Below are 21401 nucleotides of genomic sequence, written 5' to 3'. Positions count from 1 at the left end.
TGAGCAGAGAGCCTGATGCTTAACTGGTTAAGCCACCCAGGCGTCCCTATTTCTATATTTCTTGAGTTATCTTAAAAGACCACTACTCAGCCTGAGAATCTCTTGCATGAAAAGTCCGTATATACTTACCACACTGCAGTGACTCATCAGAGCCATCTCCACAGTCATCATCATGGTCACAGACAAATTGCTTGGGGATACACACTTTATTATGACACATGAAAGCATTTTCATCACATGTATTATTGGGGGCTAAGAAAGATATCACAAAGAATAAAGTTAGATGAGTACCTATTTTATCTTCTCCCACCTGAAGAGTTTAGGGGATGTATGCTGTTATTCTCAATAATTCATAGTTATTTAGAGAAAGAAAAGTTTGCCCAATATTCCATTCATAATATATATGACCATATATATAAATTCATAATATATGTTAACATACATATATTTATATATGAAATATATGAATGTAATTCAAAGTTTCAGTAGTAATACAGTCAACAATTCCACAGTGACCCTGAAATTTCAGGCCCCTTAGCAATTTGTCAGTTTGCTGAAGGATGAATTAAAAAAAAAATCACTCAACTGTAATAATGTGGCTGGGTTTTTTCCTCTCTTCATGTCTGTAGTAATACCAGTAAAGTGATTAAAAAAAAACAAAACAAAAACAAACAAACAAAAAAAAACCACCTTGCTTCTTTGTGAAAACTGAAACTGAAAAGACTACCAAGTGCTAATAATGGTCATGATGGAAGTGAAAAGAAAACATCAAAAAAGCTAAGAAAGTTATTACCTCTAAAATGAAAATAAAGCTTTTGGGTTAAATAAAATCTATGGTGTGATAAGCCCAAGCATTAAGTATCACATAAAATTTGAAATACCTATGCACAAAATGGAATATCCATTCTTTTGGAATCCTGATCCATGACAGTAGTGCTGTAGCAAGGATCCTAAGCAAGTTGGAAAGTGTTTGACCAAAAAATACAATTGCTTTCAGCAAAAGTTCAGAAGCTGGTAACTTATGCAGAGTGAATAAACTTTAATATGCATAGAATCAGTAATGTTTTGAAGAGATCATTTTTAAATATTTTCAATTACCTTGTCATATATTTAAAGGATAAATGCTCTGTTAGGACTCAAGATTTGGGATATTTCGAATGTAAAAATAATCAGCTATATAATAGATGGTAACTAAACTTACTGTGGTAATCACTGCATAATATTACATATAACATCATTATGTTGTACACCTAAAACTAATACAATGTTATACATCAATTACATCTCATTTTTAAGTAAAATAAAAAATAATCTGATATATGCCATTATAGTACACCAGAAAGAGGAAGATTTTGCAAAAAGTCACTTTGCTATTTATGATTTGTATCCTGAGGAAGGTATTTACCTTCCTGTTGCATGTTTCTTTATCCATTTAATGGGATAATAAAATCTATCAGAGAAATTTCTTGGAAGAACGGGATAAGATATTTGAAGCAGATCAGCTCATTTCAGGTACTCAAAAAATTCCTAGGTGTTATTTAAATTCTTATCTATGTATCAATTATTTTTGGCAGATCCTAAAAACATTTCACCGAGATACTGGAGGAATTCAATAATGTAAATAAAAGCACCTACCAAAATAATTGGCATATAATGAACACTTGAAAAAGTTTACAGGCCTTCAACCTCCTCCTTCCATGTCCTACTATGGACTTCCCTTTACCTAGAACACCTTTCTCTTTCTTCTCTTTGTTCAATATGACTCAGATGTTACTACGGTTTCTTGAAATCCTTCCATGACACTTCTACTCTTTTTTATATATTATTTCTTTGTGATGACCCAGTATCTTTTCTATACTTTGTTCTGACACTTAGAGGATAATGATTTTTTTTTTACAAGTCTCTCAGCTAAGGAAGATACGGTCCATATATACTGTGGAGTATTATGCCTCCATCAGAAAGGATGAATACCCAACTTTTGTATCAACATGGATGGGACTGGAGGAGATTATGCTGAGTGAAATAAATCAAGCAGAGACAGTCAATTATTATATGGTTTCGCCTATTTGTGGAGCATAATGAATAACATGGAGGACATGGGGAGATGGAGAAGAGAAGGGAGTTGGGGGAAATTGGAGGGGGAGATGAACCATGAGAAACTGTGGACTCTGAGAAGCAATCTGAGGGTTTTGGAGGGGAGAGGGGTGGGAGATTGGGTGAGCCTGGTGTTGGGTATTATGGAGGGCATGTATTGCATGGAGCACTGGGTGTGGTGCATAAACAATGATTCTGGAACACTGAAAAGAAATTTAAAAAAGAAATTAAAAAAAAAAAAAAAAAAAAAACAAGTCTATCATCTCCCTAGCCCCAGACTTCCCCATATTCCAAAAAGGAAATCTCTGCTTTAAAGTTAACAATGACAAGAATGGAGACATGAGTAAGCAAAACAGAAATGATTCTTTGGATTTAATCAAGTATAATTTATTTTCAACAAAATTATTTTCAAAAATGATGTGGAAGCCATGTTGGAAGAGCTTTAAAAACTGCCCATTATTATCAAAGTAAAATGCAATTACTACTAATTCCTCTAACTTTGAACTGTATGACAGCTTACATAACTCAAAGTGAATTATGCCAGTTCTAACAGATGAATTATTTTTTAAAACATAAGCAACAGAGGCTTATTTGGCATTAACGCTTTCAGGTCACTTGAGTACAATTTGTTGTATTTTAGCATAATTTACTTAATAGCACCCATGTGGTCCAATAGTGCTAATATGCCTCTCAGAGTGTTAACTTGCTACAATAGCAACAGTATACTGGGACCATCTGGATCCCTGAATTGATGCATAATCCTTTATTATGTAGCCCTCAGTAGCCCCATTGACCTTTACAGACACATATATCAGTCTCAAGATCAAAGTGAATTATTCTACTCTAGCATAAGTTCTGTGGACATAGGCCTGCCTCAAAGTTTTCTTTTTTCTCCTCCATGTTAACTATGCTCCAACTCCCATATACATACCCACATACACATACACCTCCATTATGGCTTCAAATACAGTTTTAAAGACCTGAAGACAGGTCATTGGAGATATGACTGGCAGAATTCACTTTAATGAGAAGAATTCATAGCACTGTTTCTGATAAATTGCTCCCCTCAACAGATACCCTAAGTGACCTTGGGACCTGCATTCAAATATTCAGCTCCTTCATTTTCTTGATCATGCAAAGGAAATTTATCTAAATTTTTACTATTGAGCAATTCGGTGAAAACTTCCTGAGGTGACCAAGAGTCAGAAACTTAATAAATCATCTGACCTCCAAAGGTGTCCACCGGATATCCTAGCTTCATTCAGCTATATCCATACTATTTTTACCTGACCTAAGGGTTAATACCCTCTCCATAGGACTAGTAGGTGTTTACTGACCTTCTGATCAGTGGTTATTTGGGATCACAACAGCCATTTATAGAGTGTCTGTAATAGGCAATCTAAAAGACTTTGTGGGGGTGGCGGTGGGGGTTTAAAAAGAAAATAACAAATCTACCACAGTCACACACATACATCAGGCAGCTACATAATCTCAGAAGTGAAATGATGAATCTGTGTTCATCAGAAGGGTTTTTAAATGGGTGGTCTCACTCTGCATGTTTGAAAAACTGAACAGCAGTTGGTTAGAGGGATCGCTGAACTACCAAGATGACAACATCCCACGTGATTAAGTCTGGGTACTATTTTACGAGTCCAGGGATTGGGAAAGTGAGAGAAAATGTGATATGGTAAGTACTGTGAAAGGAAGAGTCTGAGGAAACTGTGTCAGCTTTCCTTCATACAGAGCCCTACAGTGTCCTACCGCAGCCAGCTGTGGAGAGCTCATCACTTCCATTTGGACAGTCCCTTTCACCATCACAAAGCCAGTGTCGCGGCACACAGGCATGGGATCCCTGGCAGCTGAACATGTCGACCGCGCAGGTGGTAGCACCTGAAAGCCAACGAGAGAATGCCATTAAGATGATTGCATGTCTTCTGGGAAAGATCTAACATTTCTATTTACCTTAGAAAGAAAGTAAACAGAAGAATGTTGCTGACGAGGAAGAGACTGTTGGTATTTGAAATCATCACATAGTATCCTTCTCCTATAGATGTTTACACAGTTCCTCTCAGAAATCATGCCTTCCTAAGTGCAAGTATTTTATTTCTTAAGGCTACATTGCAGAAAATAATAAAGATCTTTTCTCCCTACAAAATGTAGCAAGGCATACAAATGCCATAGAATTGTGAAAAAACTATGATAAAATTTCTAAAAGACTGAACCCATAGGATAATAATAATAATAATAGTGTTTTTATTGCTTAATATATGCTAGGCACTTAATATATTAACTCATTTAATTCTTGCAAGAATTCCAACCAGTAGAACTATTATTGGTCTCATTTCACTGAAAGGAAACTGAGGCTCAGAGAAGTGGAAAAGCTTTCAGAACGTCACAAGTTGTGCTGGATGACACATGTTCAGCTGGGAGTTCAAAACCCTTCGGATTGCTGAGCACCTTCTCTCGACTGCTAATGTCATGACTGTTACTCCCTACCTTGTGTTGTTGAAAAGAATTAATGTATGCATGTTCCTTTTGTTTTTACACACTTAATAAATAAAATCTACTTTTTCTCTGCTCTGTCAAATCAGTGTCCCTTTAGATGCATGATTTTTTTCAAACGTACACAGAAAAAAAAAATGCTTGCTGACTTTGATTATATGCTCAAAGGATCATAGGTGATTTCTTTGTTTCACCTTATATGGGTATAGAGCAATCGTATGAAATAGAACATAATTATTTCTCATGATGTTTTCCTAGCATCTAGTACAGTTATACATATTGAATTCTTTATTTACTTATATAAAATATTTGTTGAGTGAATCAGTTAGATACCCCTCAAATCATGTTCTAACTTTTCTTTGACTCCATTTTCCCGTGAGCAAAAGCTATCCATAGAATAGATGTTAATTTTTAGAATTATTTTTTTAAATGCTAATATCTACAGGAAGAAAATATAACTGAATAGAATGAGAGATATTAGGTTTCAAACATTTAAAACAGTGACCAAAATGCTTTAATTATAGAACAATTATCACCTTTCTTTTCAGCTATAGAGTTGTTATGAGCAGATCATGCTTTTCAATGCAATGCTTTCAAAAGGGGGGAGCAAGGTGCTAAAATAAGACCCTCTGAGGATTTTTTCCATCATAAACATGACTGTCCTTGACATATACTTTAGCTTGGAGGACAGGATGGCAAGTGAATATAGAAAAGTCCTCCAGGTAATTCAGATTTGCTCATTTGATTGAGGATCAGTGCTAATAGAATGGGGTTTAATATGATACCTATTACTGGAAGAAATCATAAAAAAAATCTATTAAATAAGTGTTGCTTTCATTTAAAAATGAATTTACCTGCTATTATGTCTTTAATATCTTCTATAATAAAATCATCTTCCTACAGAATTTATTTTTATACTATTCCTCATTATGATCTATCTTTTTAAGCTTGCCACAAGAATATAAAGTGTCACTTTCACTATTATACTCTCAATTAGTGCTTTAATTTCCATAATATTTTTGTTATTTAGCTTGAGATTTTTAAAAAGTGCATTCTCTGTAGTAAGGAAGTTTTGATACATGTAGACCTCCTTGTCTAGTTTTTTTTTTTTTTATCATCCCCATTTAATCTCAAGGTAGGCATAATAGATATAATATCAATTTGGCTGTTGAGAAATTTAATTCTGTATGACCTTGGAGAAGACTTAAGTGTCTGAGTTTCACTATTTGTAAAATGAGGGGTATGACTAGATAATTACTAAGATACCTCAAGCTATAAAATGGCATAAAGCTCTTTGCAGCTAATTTTCTGGCTCCCTTGATAGTGTTCAACAGCTTCTGTATTAAGAGCATGCCAAAACATCACAGTCAATCAGAAAGAAAATGGGCCAAAGAAAAAACTCATGGCTTCATTCCATGGTTACCCCTGCCATCTGGAAACACATTAACTTCCTCAGGGAAATGAATCCCAAGAAAGGAAGAAGACAAGCTGAAATATTTCTACCAGATCCATCTTGTGCACCTACTCAGATATGATACTTGATTGGTAAGAGTTACTATCCCATTAGAAAGGATTTAATAGATCTGAATTTGGGTCTTAGCTCTGTCATCACTGATTCACTGAGTGACCTCAGGCAATATATTAACTTCTATGAGTTTCTCTTATTTCATCTGTCAAATGATGAGGGTGTACTAGATTATAATTTCCAAAAAGGGACCCTCAGATCCCAAGTCAGAACCACTATTGTGCTTATTAAGAAAGGTTGTACTTACAGTCCATATTAGAATATTTGTAGGTAAAGCTTAGGAATCTTCATTTTTAGCAAACTTCTGAAAAGTATCTTTTGTACACTAAAGATGATAAACACTGAGATAAATTATTTATAAAGTTCCTTCCCAATCCTAGTATATTAGGTTCAGTTCATTGAATGATATTTGGTGTAAAGCAGTCTTTTTTTATGTGTCACCAGCTTGGTAGTTAGCATATGAAATGCAGCCTGTAATTAAATTAAATGGACTGGCTGTTTTTGACAACAGGTAAACATGTCCATTACCATTTTAGTTCTTTTAATAAATTATCAGGACACTGATAGATGTAGATGCAGCAATAACTCTGAAAAATAAAGGAGAGAGCACGAGAAATGGAACAAAAGAGAATAGAAATAAATTCATTTATATTGTATACAACGGTCATGTTAGATGATCACAATAGTTACATAAGGGAGATCTTTTAATACCATCCCAATAGGTAAGGAAAATATAGATGTGGGAGAATTCAACTCTGGTTTCAGAGTCTTTATACCTTCTACTATATTGTGTCCACTCAGAAAGGAAAGGGATATCAACTGAGCCATTTAGTGTCAGGTTAAACTGAAGGTCAAAAAGCTAGATGATTTTAACAACATGGTCAACCCATTGTAAGTAGGTAATTCTTTTGTTAAAATTAAAGAAAGATTATTAAATCTTTCTCTTCAGAAAGAAACAAAGTAGTTAAAAGTGACTGGCCAGACATCTAGTTGATTACTGAGTCCTTTTTCCTTTCAGAGTTTTTTGATAGTGATCTTTCTATATTTATTTGTTGTATAAATAAGTTGTTTCAGCTGTGTGAATAATAAGTAGATTTGGGTGGCTTAAATACAAGAAAATAAATTACCTGCTTTCAGAAGACAGCTTTAATTTTATACTATTTACAGAGAACTTCAGTTTAGCTTGAGTAGTATAAAATCCTACCTACCTGTCTCTGTGGTATTGACCTAAAACAGGCCACCACTACCAAAATTTTAAAAGTGGTGTCAAGTACACTTAACTCTGTACATGCACCTTATTTAGAGAGAAAAGAGAGAAAATAGGATAATAACAGTTATGAAACGGTGCTGATATAATGAGTAAAGGTTTTATGCCTATAAATACAAATATACATGTAGAAATAGATCAGAAAGATAGACCAAGAAGCATATAAATACATTAGTAGAATGCCTGGCTATTTGTAATAAACTTATAAAGATTATCAATTCCTTCTTTTATCCCTTAAAAATTAACTTAATAACTCCATTTAATTTATTTGTTAAATGTTTGTGATTATTTAAAAGCAATTACATTGGCTTTGTAGTTGATATATAGTAGGACACTCAACCTCTAATCCTATAAAGCTGTTTTTTGAAGTACATTTTAAAATTATATACAATAGCCCCCTTTTTACTTCCCATTTAAAATAATTCAATAATAATAATCACTATAATACATTTATACAAACACAAATAGCATTTGTGGTTTGTGGCAATGTAAATCAGTATATTTTGGAGGGTAATTTAGGAATGCATGTCAAAGACCAAGAAAAAATGTTTGATCATTTGATGCAAGTAATCCCAGTCATTGAGATCTAGTCCAAAGAAGTACATGAAAACTAAAAAAATAAAATTTACAAATATATTCATTGTGTGAATATTCAGGAAAATATTTTAAAAACTGAAAGACCGTGTATATAAAAATAATAGGATAATAGGTTGCCATTAAAATATGAAACCAGCTACACAGAAATGTATATATAAATTTAATGTTAAATTTAACAGTTTTATGTATGCTCTAAAATGATAATGGGTATGTATATCATATGCCTAAAAATTGAATGAGAACATAGAAGAACCAACTCACCACAAATACTATCACTTTCATCTAATCCATCCCCGCAATCATCCTCTCCATCACAGATCCAATGTTTAGATATGCATTTTTGTGCAGAACAAGCAAATTGGTTCCAAGAACAAGAAGAATCTAGAAGACAAAAGTGTTTGCTTTAGGTGCAAAAGAAAAAAAAAAATCATTTGAGACCATCTTAGGATAGGTCTGACAGTAAGAAAGTCCTTCCTTAGACTTTGCTAAAATAAATTGTTCTATGATAAAACAACCTGAATTCCTCTTCTCTATGACAGCTTTATAAAATTTTGACAACAGCCTGTGTATTCCCTCTCAGGGTCCAGGTTATGTAACATTTTTCTTCCCACAGAATTCTCACAGGGCTTGACTTTGAGCTACTCATTATACTAGCCACTCTCCCCTAAGTATTTTCTAGGGTGTCATTTAAAAACAAAACAAACAAACACCAAAAAAAAAAAAAAAAAAAAAAAACCACAATATCTGGTGCACAGATAAAAAACATATGTTCCAAGTGTGGTCTGGTCATCCCTTCTAAATCTTAATTGACTTTTGAACAACTAGAGAAAAAAATGCATCCTAGGTAAGATTATAATATGATATATTCACCAGCATATATATTTGTTTTTAGCGATGAGGTGATTAAGGGGATTTTAGCTTGATGACAAGCCACCAGTTTCACACCCATACAAACTAAACACTTAAGAGGTTTTTACTTCTCTTGGGGACACTTAAGTCTGATGAACAACATCTAAATTCATTGGCATGGTGGTTTGTATTCTATTACTACATTATACAATTATCATAGTGTATTCTCTTTAATTCCAAAGTCAAGTTTGTGATTGTTCTCCTCCATCTTCTGCCTGTCCCTCCACTCAGTATATCTATCACCAGGCAACATCCAAAATAAAATCCTTCCAAATTCAAGTGTTCCAAATGTAAATTATAAAAAAAAATAAACACTTCATTTTCAATTATATAAACTATGTTAAAATCTTGCATCTTTATTTAAAATATTCACTTAGGTGACCTGTGATAAAGAGAGAAATGTGGAAAAACTGAAAACTGGAAAAAATGAAACTAACAAAAATACAAACATTTAATGGCTTCCTGTCCAGAAACTAAGAATCTGCATAAACTATTTGTAAAATTTTCTGTTAATCCTGTTCACAATCTGGCTCTAATGTAAAGATATATAGCATCTTAATCAAACAAAATGCACCTTCATATTTCATGATGACATTTACTTTTAGAGGAGTTTGACATTTCATAGAAGATCCATTTTTAATCTTTTTTCTACTTTGTCTATTCACCGTAGTGTATGTTATTTGTGTTAAATGAAAATAGTGAATATAGGCTTTGTTTTCCCTAGGAAATTTCTTTGGCCTAGAAATCATAAAATCCATAAATTCTATAAAATAAATTTTTAAAAATGCTGTCTTGACTTGCCAAGTTAGATGAAATGTACACACACAGAAATTAGGAGGTAGTGGTGAAAGATGAGAGTTTGAGGAAATACAAGTTTAAGTGCTATTTAAAGCTATACATGTAATTAATAGAAACATTTAGAATCATAGTAGTCAATAACAGGTAGGGAGAATATAATGAGTAGTGTGAGCTAAATCCTTATTTTTCATTGCAGAAAGTAAATATATTGGAATTTCATTACTCAGAAAGAAAATGAAGGTTTATCATTTAGACTGACAAAGATAACCAGTAACAGAAGCAGAAAAGGTTAAAAGAAAAGTCAGAGGCAGGAGAGTGTTACTCTCGATTACAAGTTCTTCTGTTCTATTTTAATTTGTCCCATTTTGTGCTACTTAAAAATGAAAATTGTTAAAATCAATTAGCAATATTTTGTATAAAATCCCTATGTAAGAGAACATCAGCATATAAATAATAATATGGTACACAGAACAAAATACGAAGTCTCACCACAATGGAATTCATCAAGTCCATCCTCACAATCTTTCTGACCATCACATATCCAGGTATTCAAAATGCATCTTCCACTAGGACAACCAAAATAATTTTCTTCACATTTGTGTTTGTTTTGAACTGTGATAAAATACAGAATGTAATGTCAAGTAATTTAAATTAATCTTAGACTTCCACACTATAATGTAGACAATAAAACAGTAATTCTCCTTGAACTGAAAGAAATAAAAAATGAGAAAATTTAAATAAAAAGGAGAGCTGACATTCTCTTCAAGAATGTCAAGGTCATGAAAACCAAGGAAAAGCTAAACAAACAAACAAACAAACAACAACAACATGGCACAGAACAGAGGAGACTAGGAAGATATGATAATCAAATCCAATCCAAGATTGGATCCTGGATCTGAAAAAAGCACTAATAGAAAAACTTGTTAAAATCCAAATAATGTGGTATCCTATTAATAGAATTGAAATAATATAACTGAGGTAATTACAAAGTGAATTAGGCCAGGGCCAAATAAATATTTTTGGTAGAAAATATCTGTAATTCCATATTTATAAAAATATGGAATTTTTAACATTGTAATTGTTGGAATTGGAATTTTAAACATTGTAAAAACATTAGTGGATTTTTACTGAGAACATGTGGGCATGGTGTTGTTACTGTCCTATATTCTGAATACATTTTGACTAGGTTTATAGAAGCACTCTCTACTTCAAAAAAAGAGACAACTTACAATAGAATCTCTAAAACTGTTGTACCTTACAGAAATAGCATGAGAATAATAACTATTTGGATATAAAATTATTTTGTAAATTATATATTTTTAGATTGGGGAGAATTGTTATTATTATAACTTCCAAGACTGTATAAAAATATTAGATTTTTCTCTATTGAATGTCATCAGTCCCCTTGCACCTTCAGGTTCACAGTTTTGTAAACCATAGCCAATTTGGAAGCAAATCTTACAGCATATGTCATACTGTAATAATCTATGCACACTATAATAATTACACTATATAATCCATTATAACTCTATTAGGATAACAATCCCATTTTATTTTTTCAAATGTCAACTTTGTAGATTGAAGATGAAAATAAAATTTTTGACAGAATTCACCACTAAACCAAAAAGTCCTGAGTGTGATTTGTGTCTTATTTTTCTTAGGACTAGCCTAGATATAAGCTAAGGTACTTAGACTGACTATTACTGGCTTCCTATCTGGCTGTCTACCTATGTCATCAGTCTACATAAGCTCCCCATCTTCCTTTCCCATTATAATCACAATTCTTTATTAATGTTAAAAGTTAACTTTTAGGGGGGAGGAGTCAAGATGGCGGAGAAGTAGCAGGCTGAGACTACTTCAGGTAGCGGGAGATCAGCTAGATAGCTTATCTAAAGATTGCAAACACCTACAAATCCAACGGGAGATCGAAGAGAAGAAGAACAGCAACTCTAGAAACAGAAAATCAACCACTTTCTGAAAGGTAGGACGGGCGGAGAAGTGAATCCAAAGCGACGGGAAGATAGACCGCGGGGGGAGGGGCCGGCTCCCGGCAAGCGGAGGAGCAACGGAGCACAAAATCGGGACTTTTAAAAGTCTGTTCCGCTGAGGGACATCGCTCCAGAGGCTTAACCGGGGTGAAGCCCACACAGGGTCAGCGTGGCCTCAGGTCCCGCAGGGTCACAGAAGGATCGGGGGCGTCTGAGTGTCGCAGAGCTTACAGGTATTAGAACAGGGAAGCCGGCTACAGAGACAGAGCCGAGGAGTGACTCTCAGCTCGGGGTTACCTTGAACCGGTTGCAGGCTCGGTCAGCTCGGAGCGCGGCCGGAGGCAGGGTGACGGGAGTAAATCGGCGCTGTTCTCTGAGGGCGCACTGAGGAGTGGGGCCCCGGGCTCTTGGCTCCTCCGGGCCGGAGACTGGGAGGCCGCCATCTTCATTCCCGCCCTCCGGAACTCTACGGAAAGCGCTCAGGGAACAAAAGCTCCCGAAAGCAAACCCGAGCGGATTACTCAGACCGGCCCCTGGTAAGGGCGGTGCAACTCCGCCCGGGGCAAAGACACTTGAGAATCACTACAACAGGCCCCTCCCCGAGAAGATCAACAAGAAGCCCAGCCAGGATCAAGTTCACCTACCAAGGAGGACAGTTTCAATACCAAGGAGAGCAGCGTAATTCCAAAGGAGGAGAAAGCAAAGCACGGAAATCATGGCTTTCTCCCCATGATTCTTTAGCCTTGCAGTTAATTTAATTTTTTTTCTTTTTCAATTTATTTTTCTTCTTCTGCTAAATTTTTTTAACTTTTACCCTTTTCTTTCTTAACGTTTTTTAACTAGTTTATCTAATATATATATATTTTTTTCCTTTTTATATATTTTTCTTTATTGGTTTTCTTTTTTTAATTGTTTCTTCCTTTTTTTTTTTCTTCTTCTTCTTCTTTCTGAACCTCTTTTTATCCCCTTTCTCCCCCTCATGATTTGGGATCTCTTCTGATTTGGCTAAAGCATATTTTCCTGGGGTTGTTGCAACCCTTTTAGTATTTTACTTGCTCCTTCATCTACTCTTATCTGGACAAAATGACAAGGCGGAAAAATTCACCACAAAAAAAAGAACAAGAGGCAGTACCAAAGGCTAGGGACCTAATCAATACAGACGTTGGTAATATGTCAGATCTAGAGTTCAGAATGACGATTCTCAAGGTTCTAGCCGGGCTTGAAAAAGGCATGGAAGATATTAGAGAAACCCTCTCGGGAGATATAAAAGCCCTCTCTGGAGAAATAAAAGAACTAAAATCTAACCAAGTTGAAATCAAAAAAGCTATTAATGAGGTGCAATCAAAAATGGAGGCTCTCACTGCTAGGATAAATGAGGCAGAAGAAAGAATTAGTGATATAGAAGACCAAATGACAGAGAATAAAGAAGCTGAGCAAAAGAGGGACAAACAGCTACTGGACCATGAGGGGAGAATTCGAGAGATAAGTGACACCATAAGACAAAACAACATTAGAATAATTGGGATTCCAGAAGAAGAGGAAACAGAGAGGGGAGCAGAAAGTATATTGGAGAGAATTATTGGAGAGAATTTCCCCAATATGACAAAGGGAACAAGCATCAAAATCCAGGAGATTCAGAGAACCCCCCTCAAAATCAATAAGAATAGGTCCACACCCCGTCACCTAATAGTAAAATTTACAAGTCTTAGTGACAAAGAGAAGATCCTGAAAGCAGCCCGGGAAAAGAAGTCTGTAACATACAATGGTAAAAATATTAGATTGGCAGCAGACTTATCCACAGAGACCTGGCAGGCCAGAAAGAGCTGGCATGATATATTCAGAGTACTAAACGAGGAAAACATGCAGCCAAGAATACTATATCCAGCTAGGCTATCATTGAAAATAGAAGGAGAGATTAAAAGCTTCCAGGACAAACAAAAACTGAAAGAATTTGCAAATACCAAACCAGCTCTACAGGAAATATTGAAAGGGGTCCTCTAAGCAAAGAGAGACCCTAAAAGTAGTAGATCAGAAAGGAACAGAGACAATATACAATAACAGTCACCTTACAGGCAATACAATGGCACTAAATTCATATCTCTCGATACTTACCCTGAATGTGAATGGGCTAAATGCCCCAATCAAAAGACACAGGGTATCAGAATGGATAAAAAAACAAAACCCATCTATATGTTGCCTACGAGAAACTCATCTTAAACCCGAAGACACCTCCAGATTTAAAGTGAGGGGGTGGAAAAGAATTTACCATGCTAATGGACATCAGAAAAAAGCAGGAGTGGCAATCCTTATATCAGATCAATTAGATTTTAAGCCAAAGACTATAATAAGAGCTGAGGAAGGACACTATATCATACTCAAAGGAACTGTCCAACAAGAAGATCTAACAATTTTAAATATCTATGCCCCTAACATGGGAGCAGCCAACTATATAAACCAATTAATAACAAAATCAAAGAAACACATCGACAATAATACAATAATCGTAGGGGACTTTAACACTCCCCTCACTGAAATGGACAGATCATCCAAGCAAAAGATCAACAAGGAAATCAAGGCCTTAAATGACACACTGGACCAGATGGACATCACAGATATATTCAGAACATTTCATCCCAAAGCAACAGAATACACATTCTTCTCTAGTGCACATGGAACATTCTCCAGAATAGATCATATTCTCGGTCCTAAATCAGGTCTCAACCGTTATCAAAAGATTGGGATCATTCCCTGCATATTTTCAGACCACAATGCTCTGAAGCTAGAACTCAATCACAAGAGGAAATTTGGAAAGAACCCAAATACATGGAGACTAAACAGCATCCTTCTAAAGAATGAATGGGTCAACCAGGAAATTAAAGAAGAGTTGAAAAAATTCATGGAAACAAATGATAATGAAAACACAACAGTTCAAAATCTGTGGGACACAACAAAGGCAGTCCTGAGAGGAAAATATATAGCGGTACAAGCCTTTCTCAAGAAACAAGAAAGGTCTCAGGTACACAACCTAACCCTACACCTAAAGGAGCTGGAGAAAGAACAAGAAAGAAACCCTAAACCCAGCAGGAGAAGAGAAATCATAAAGATCAGAGCAGAAATCAATGAAATAGAAACCAAAAAAACAATAGAACAAATCAATGAAACTAGGAGCTGGTTCTTTGAAAGAATTAATAAGATCAATAAACCCCTGGCCAGACTTATCAAAAAGAAAAGAGAAAGGACCCAAATAAATAAAATCATGAATGAAAGAGGAGAGATCACAACGAACACCAAAGAAATACAGACAATTATAAGAACATACTATGAGCAACTCTACGCCAACAAATTTGACAATCTGGAAGAAATGGATGCATTCCTAGAGACATATAAACTACCACAACTGAACCAGGAAGAAATAGAAAGCCTGAACAGACCCATAACCAGTAAGGAGATTGAAACAGTCATCAAAAATCTCCAAACAAACAAAAGCCCAGGGCCAGACGGCTTCCCGGGGGAATTCTACCAAACATTTAAAGAAGAACTAATTCCTATTCTCCTGAAACTGTTCCAAAAAATAGAAATGGAAGGAAAACTTCCAAACTCATTTTATGAGGCCAGCATCACCTTGATCCCAAAACCAGACAAGGATCCCATCAAAAAAGAGAACTACAGACCAATATCCTTGATGAACACAGATGCAAAAATTCTCGCCAAAATACTAGCCAATAGGATTCAACAGTACATTAAAAGGATTATTCACCACGACCAAGTGGGATTTATTCCAGGGCTGCAAGGTTGGTTCAACATCTGCAAATCAATCAATGTGATACAACACATTAATAAAAGAAAGAACAAGAACCATATGATACTCTCCATAGATGCTGAAAAAGCATTTGACAAAGTACAGCATCCCTTCCTGATCAAAACTCTTCAAAGTGTAGGGATAGAGGGCACATACCTCAATATTATCAAAGCCATCTATGAAAAACCCACCGCAAATATCATTCTCAATGGAGAAAAACTGAAAGCTTTTCCGCTCAGGTCAGGAACACGGCAGGGATGTCCGTTATCACCACTGCTATTCAACATAGTACTAGAAGTCCTAGCCTCAGCAATCAGACAACAAAAGGAAATTAAAGGCATCCAAATCGGCAAAGAAGAAGTCAAACTATCAGTCTTCGCAGATGATATGATACTATATATGGAAAACCCAAAAGACTCCACTCCAAAACTGCTAGAACTTGTCCAGGAATTCAGTAAAGTGTCAGGATATAAAATCAATGCCCAGAAATCAGTTGCATTTTTCTACACCAACAACAAGACAGAAGAAAGAGACATTAAGGAGTCCATCCCATTTACAATTGCACCCAAAACTATAAGATACCTAGGAATAAATCTAACCAAAGAGACTAAGAATCTATACACAGAAAACTATAAAGTACTCATGAAAGAAATTGAGGAAGACACAAAGAAATGGAAAAATGTTCCATGCTCCTGGATTGGAAGAATAAATATTGTGAAAATGTCTATGCTACCTAAAGCAATCTACACATTTAATGCAATTCCTATCAAAGTACCATCCATTTTTTTCAAAGAAATGGAACAAATAATCCTAAAATTTATATGGAACCAGAAAAGACCTCGAATAGCCAAAGCAATATTGAAAAAGAAAGCCAAAGTTGGTGGCATCACAATTCCAGACTTCAAGCTCTATTACAAAGCTGTCATCATCAAGACAGCATGGTACTGGCACAAAAACAGACACATAGATCAATGGAACAGAATAGAGAGCCCAGAAATAGACCCTCAACTCTATGGTCAACTAATCTTCGACAAAGCAGGAAAGAATGTCCAATGGAAAAAAGACAGCCTCTTCAACAAATGGTGTTGGGAAAATTGGACAGCCACATGCAGAAAAATGAAATTGGATCATTTCCTTACACCACACACGAAAATAGACTCAAAATGGATGAAGGATCTCAATGTGAGAAAGGAATCCATCCAAATCCTTGAGGAGAACACAGGCAGCAACCTCTTCGACCTCAGCCGCAGCAACATCTTCCTAGGAACATCGCCAAAGGCAAGGGAAGCAAGGGAAAAAATGAACTGTTGGGATTTTATCAAGATCAAAAGCTTTTGCACAGCAAAGGAAACAGTTAACAAAACCAAAAGACAACTGACAGAATGGGAGAAGATATTTGCAAATGACATATCAGATAAAGGGCTAGTGTCCAAAATTTATAAAGAACTTAGCAAACTCAACACCCAAAGAACAAATAATCCAATCAAGAAATGGGCAGAAGACATGAACAGACATTTCTGCAAAGAAGACATCCAGATGGCCAACAGACACATGAAAAAGTGCTCCATATCACTCGGCATCAGGGAAATACAAATCAAAACCACAATGAGATACCACCTCACACCAGTCAGAATGGCTAAAATTAACAAGTCAGGAAATGACAGATGCTGGCGAGGATGCGGAGAAAGGGGAACCCTCCTACACTGTTGGTGGGAATGCAAGCTGGTGCAACCACTCTGGAAAACAGCATGGAGGTTCCTCAAAATGTTGAAAATAGAACTACCCTATGACCCAGCAATTGCACTGCTGGGTATTTACCCTAAAGATACAAACGTAGTGATCCGAAGGGGCACGTGCACCCGAATGTTTATAGCAGCAATGTCTACAATAGCCAAACTATGGAAAGAACCTAGATGTCCATCAACAGACGAATGGATAAAGAAGATGTGGTATATATACACAATGGAATACTATGCAGCCATCAAAAGAAATGAAATCTTGCCATTTGCGACGACGTGGATGGAACTAGAGGGTATCATGCTTAGCGAAATAAGTCAATCGGAGAAAGACAACTATCATATGATCTCCCTGATATGAGGGAGAGGAGATGCAACATGGTGGGTTAAGGGGGTAGGGGAAGAGTAAATGAAACAAGATGGGATTGGGAAGGAGACAAACCATAAGTGACTCTTAATCTCACAAAACAAACTGAGGGTTAATGGGGGGGTGTGGGGGGTTGGGATTATGGACATTGGGGAGGGTATGTGCTATGGTGAGTGCTGTGAAGTGTGTAAACCTGGCGATTCACAGACCTGTACCCCTGGGGATAAAAAGATATTATATGTTTTAAAAAAATAAAACTTAAATAAAAAAAAAAAAAGTTAACTTTTAAAATAATTTATTAATATTAGAAATATATAAAGATCACAGAGTTTTACATATGTATGTAATATGTTTTATATATATGTAAGTTTAATGGGTATCTGTTATATGTTGCTTTCATATTAATTTTAAGAATTAACTACAGCTATAATGAGGTACATAATTGTTGTAGAAAGAACAATGGATTAAGAATCTAGACACCCAGGCTTTTTGAGTCTAAATCAATGTTAAATCTAAATCAATGTTACATTTCTTTTAAAATGTTTTATGTGACAAAAATAAAACGTGGAAGAGTTGTGGTGAGCCACAGTGACCAGTGCATATGTAAGTTCTCTACAGAAGCAGAAAAGTTCACCAGTTCCTCCTAGGATGCAGCTAGCCTTTCAAACCCAAAAGGAACAAAAATGGGATCATAGAATGTTACACATTGTTGAGCAAACAAACAAACAAACAAAGGAATCTGCTATTGCCCAATTAAGCGATAGATTATGAATTAAGAATATTGGTTCTTCACAGTAGATTGTGTATGTGTGCATTGCTGTATGATTTCTTAAAATATTTCAAAATATTATTATATGTCAACTAAACATGGAAAAATTGAGTGTGGCAGCAGGCTAAGGAGAGAGAGTTACAGTATGAGGACACATTTATTAGTTTCCTATAAATCATACCTATTTCCAGTTAGAGTAATTTAACACCTTTACTTCTTGTATTTAATTTTTTTTTTTCTGAAATAGTTAGAAAGGAACAGGATCATGACACTTTAATGGAATGCATTCTGCTAAGAATACAGATGACACTTTCAGAGCTTATGTATATAAAGATGGTTAAAAGTCAGATATAAATATACCTTTCCCACCTTGACTCAGTGATAATTGTCATTATCCATACTACTATGTTGAAAGATTGCAAAACTTCACCAAACAGCCTAACATGACAATAACAGCTGTATGACATCGAGTAAAGCCAGTGGTGAGAAGCATTGTCTTTCTCCTTTAGTCCACGGATAGTTTTTTCTCAGTGTGTGACACTTTTGTGGCAACTTTAGAAATCATGCATTTTAAGACTTAATCACCAACTCTAAGAGGATTACTCATGAACTGAACATTAAAAGGAAATAGATCCAAATACAGAACAGATTTCTTGAGTATCATTTCACAACTCATTAAAAAAGATCAAGGGACATGTTTGGAACGGAATGATTACTTGTAATTTAGTCTACATTATTTAAATTTTAATCCTCATCACTGGATATCAAGACTAAAACTTAATAAATTTATTTTATACAATGAACCTCTAAATCTCAAGGCAAAGTTTTTGGTTTTTGTTTTGTTTTTTGTTTTTTTTTTTTTTTCTTTCTAGAATTACCTGGGCATTTTAATTCATCTGAGTAGTCCCCACAGTCATTAGACCCGTCACATATCCAGCTTGGCAGGACACACAGTGAGGTCGAATTACATCTTATAAACCCTGTGGTTTTCACTCCAAGTTTATAGAAATGTGTACAGTCTGTATTATCTACAAAGAGGTAAACAGAGAAATGAAAAATACCTCATCTGCAAAGATTACAAGCCTTCTATGCAGGTCATAGAAACAAGCAAAGTTAACCTCATTTGAAGAAGTAAGAATGCAATTATCTTACACAACAGGGGTTAATTACATATCAATTCTGGACAAGGTTCAGTGGAACACCGGGCAGGATTAGATGGAATGCCAATGGTACCCAGGGATGAACAAACAAAAGGTAGTGGATTATCTTACTGCAGTTCTTTTCATCTGAAGCATCTGTACAATCTATGTTCTGGTTGCATTGTGCTGATCTTGGAATGCATGTCCCATCGGCACAACGGAATTCAACAGCAGCACAGGTGGAAACTGGAAAAACAGGTAAATAAATAAATGGATAGATGAGACCAAAGTGACTCCTCGTTCTAACATCTTCAGTACCAACGGTCCCCGACATACCGTGATTTGACACAGTTTTCCAACTTTGAGGTAGTGGGAAAGCCATATGTTTCAGTGGAACCTGTGCTTCAGATTTTGAATTTTGATCTTTCCCTGGGCTAGAGATATGCAGCAGGATACTCCCTTTTGATGCTGGTCAGCAAGAGTGAGCCATGGCCCCCAGTTAGCCACTGTGATCATGAGGGTAAACAATCAACACCCTTAGAACTGTTCTGTACCCAGACGCCATTCTGTTTCTCACTTTCAGTACAGTAGTCACTAAATTACATGATATACATGATACTTTATTATAAAATGGGCTTTGTGTTAGATAATTTTGTCCAACTATAGCTTAAGCACATTTAAGATAAGCTAGTCTACCTATGACATTTGGTAGGTTAGGTGTAGTAAATGCACTTTCGACTTCGAATATTTTCAACATAGGATGGGTTTACCAGAACATACGTGCACTATAAGTTGAGGAAGATCTATATTTTAACTAATTCATGTAATTTTGTTTGGTTTTGCCTTTTTAATTCTGGGAAGTCAAACTTGACCCATGGCTTCCACCCACACCCCCAGGCTTGGGTCAGATGCCTCATATGTCTTCCCCTGTTGAGGTACTTATAATACTTTACTGCAATTGCCTGTGTATGTATCCACTCCCCCACTAAGTTATAAGCTCCATGAAAGCAGGGATTGTACATGGTTCCCATCATAGTATCAGTGTAGCGCTAAGCCAATGTATTAAAACATCAAGTGTTGCTGAAAATTCTTTCTCCTTCCAAGTTCCAAAGTATAAAGTTATAATACTAAGCAAATGTCTGATGGAAGAAGTATGAGGAAATCCCAAACTGGTTGCAAGCAAGTGGAACATTCCCTCTGTCAGAGACAGAAACTGAGATGGAGAAACTGCTGAACATTTGCTTTATTACTCAGAGGAAATAGCTCAACCATGCTAGGAAGTCTTCCATGCTATGTTATACTCCTTTACACAGCCATATCACTAACATTTGGTATAGGAAAGATGACTACCTCATGCCAAGAAACATAAATGTGCTATGACTTGTCTCTATTGTTAGAAAGTCTGACTTTCCAATTCCTTGCTATGCTTAGATGAAAATCAGTTTCAATATGCTACTGTCATTATATATACCTTATACAGAATAGCTTATGCTTAATCATATATTCATTTCTACTTTGCTCACACATTCATTACCATATAATGGTTTCCAGCAATATTGTGAACAGGTGCATGTCATGCTATGTACATTAGATTAACTTAGGTGAGATTTTTATTCCAAACTCAAATTTTCACAGGTTGATTATGTAAATGTACAACCTGAAGGGCTCTTTGACTATGCCACTTTTACTAGTGTTGATATTTTGAAGAGCCTATTTATTTATAAATAGAAATTATATCAATTGTAAATAGTTAAAATGCTACCTTAAGATATGCAAATTTTACTCAAGGGTGTATATGTCATTTGTATTTCATAATGCACTGTTCTTATTATTTTTAATTGTATCTTGCAATTGTATCCTTATTTGTGTTTAAATGATGATTAGAATAAGTGTTTTATTTACAATTTGCAA

At 35.5% G+C, this 21401-nt stretch overlaps 1 protein-coding gene across 1 annotated transcript in view; it reads right to left on the bottom strand.

The window, feature by feature from the left end:
- LOC111140884 (LDL receptor related protein 1B) overlaps nucleotides 1-21401 on the bottom strand; it is a 1957146-nt gene that overhangs the window by 276677 nt on the left and 1659068 nt on the right. Inside the window, exons 49-54 of the mRNA XM_022493131.1 lie at nucleotides 19623-19736; nucleotides 19230-19379; nucleotides 10182-10304; nucleotides 8247-8366; nucleotides 3856-3984; nucleotides 130-252 (exon numbers count right to left, since the gene is read on the bottom strand). Of these exons, the coding sequence (XP_022348839.1) occupies nucleotides 130-252; nucleotides 3856-3984; nucleotides 8247-8366; nucleotides 10182-10304; nucleotides 19230-19379; nucleotides 19623-19736 (759 nt within the window). The remainder of the gene's footprint in view (nucleotides 1-129; nucleotides 253-3855; nucleotides 3985-8246; nucleotides 8367-10181; nucleotides 10305-19229; nucleotides 19380-19622; nucleotides 19737-21401) is intronic.

Source organism: Enhydra lutris, unplaced genomic scaffold (genome assembly GCF_002288905.1).
Source record: "Enhydra lutris kenyoni isolate GAN:26980312 unplaced genomic scaffold, ASM228890v2 scaffoldscaffold1, whole genome shotgun sequence".
NCBI lineage: Eukaryota > Metazoa > Chordata > Mammalia > Carnivora > Mustelidae > Enhydra > Enhydra lutris.
Note: the sequence above shows the minus strand (reverse complement) of the source record. Positions and strands in the feature narration are given on the sequence as shown.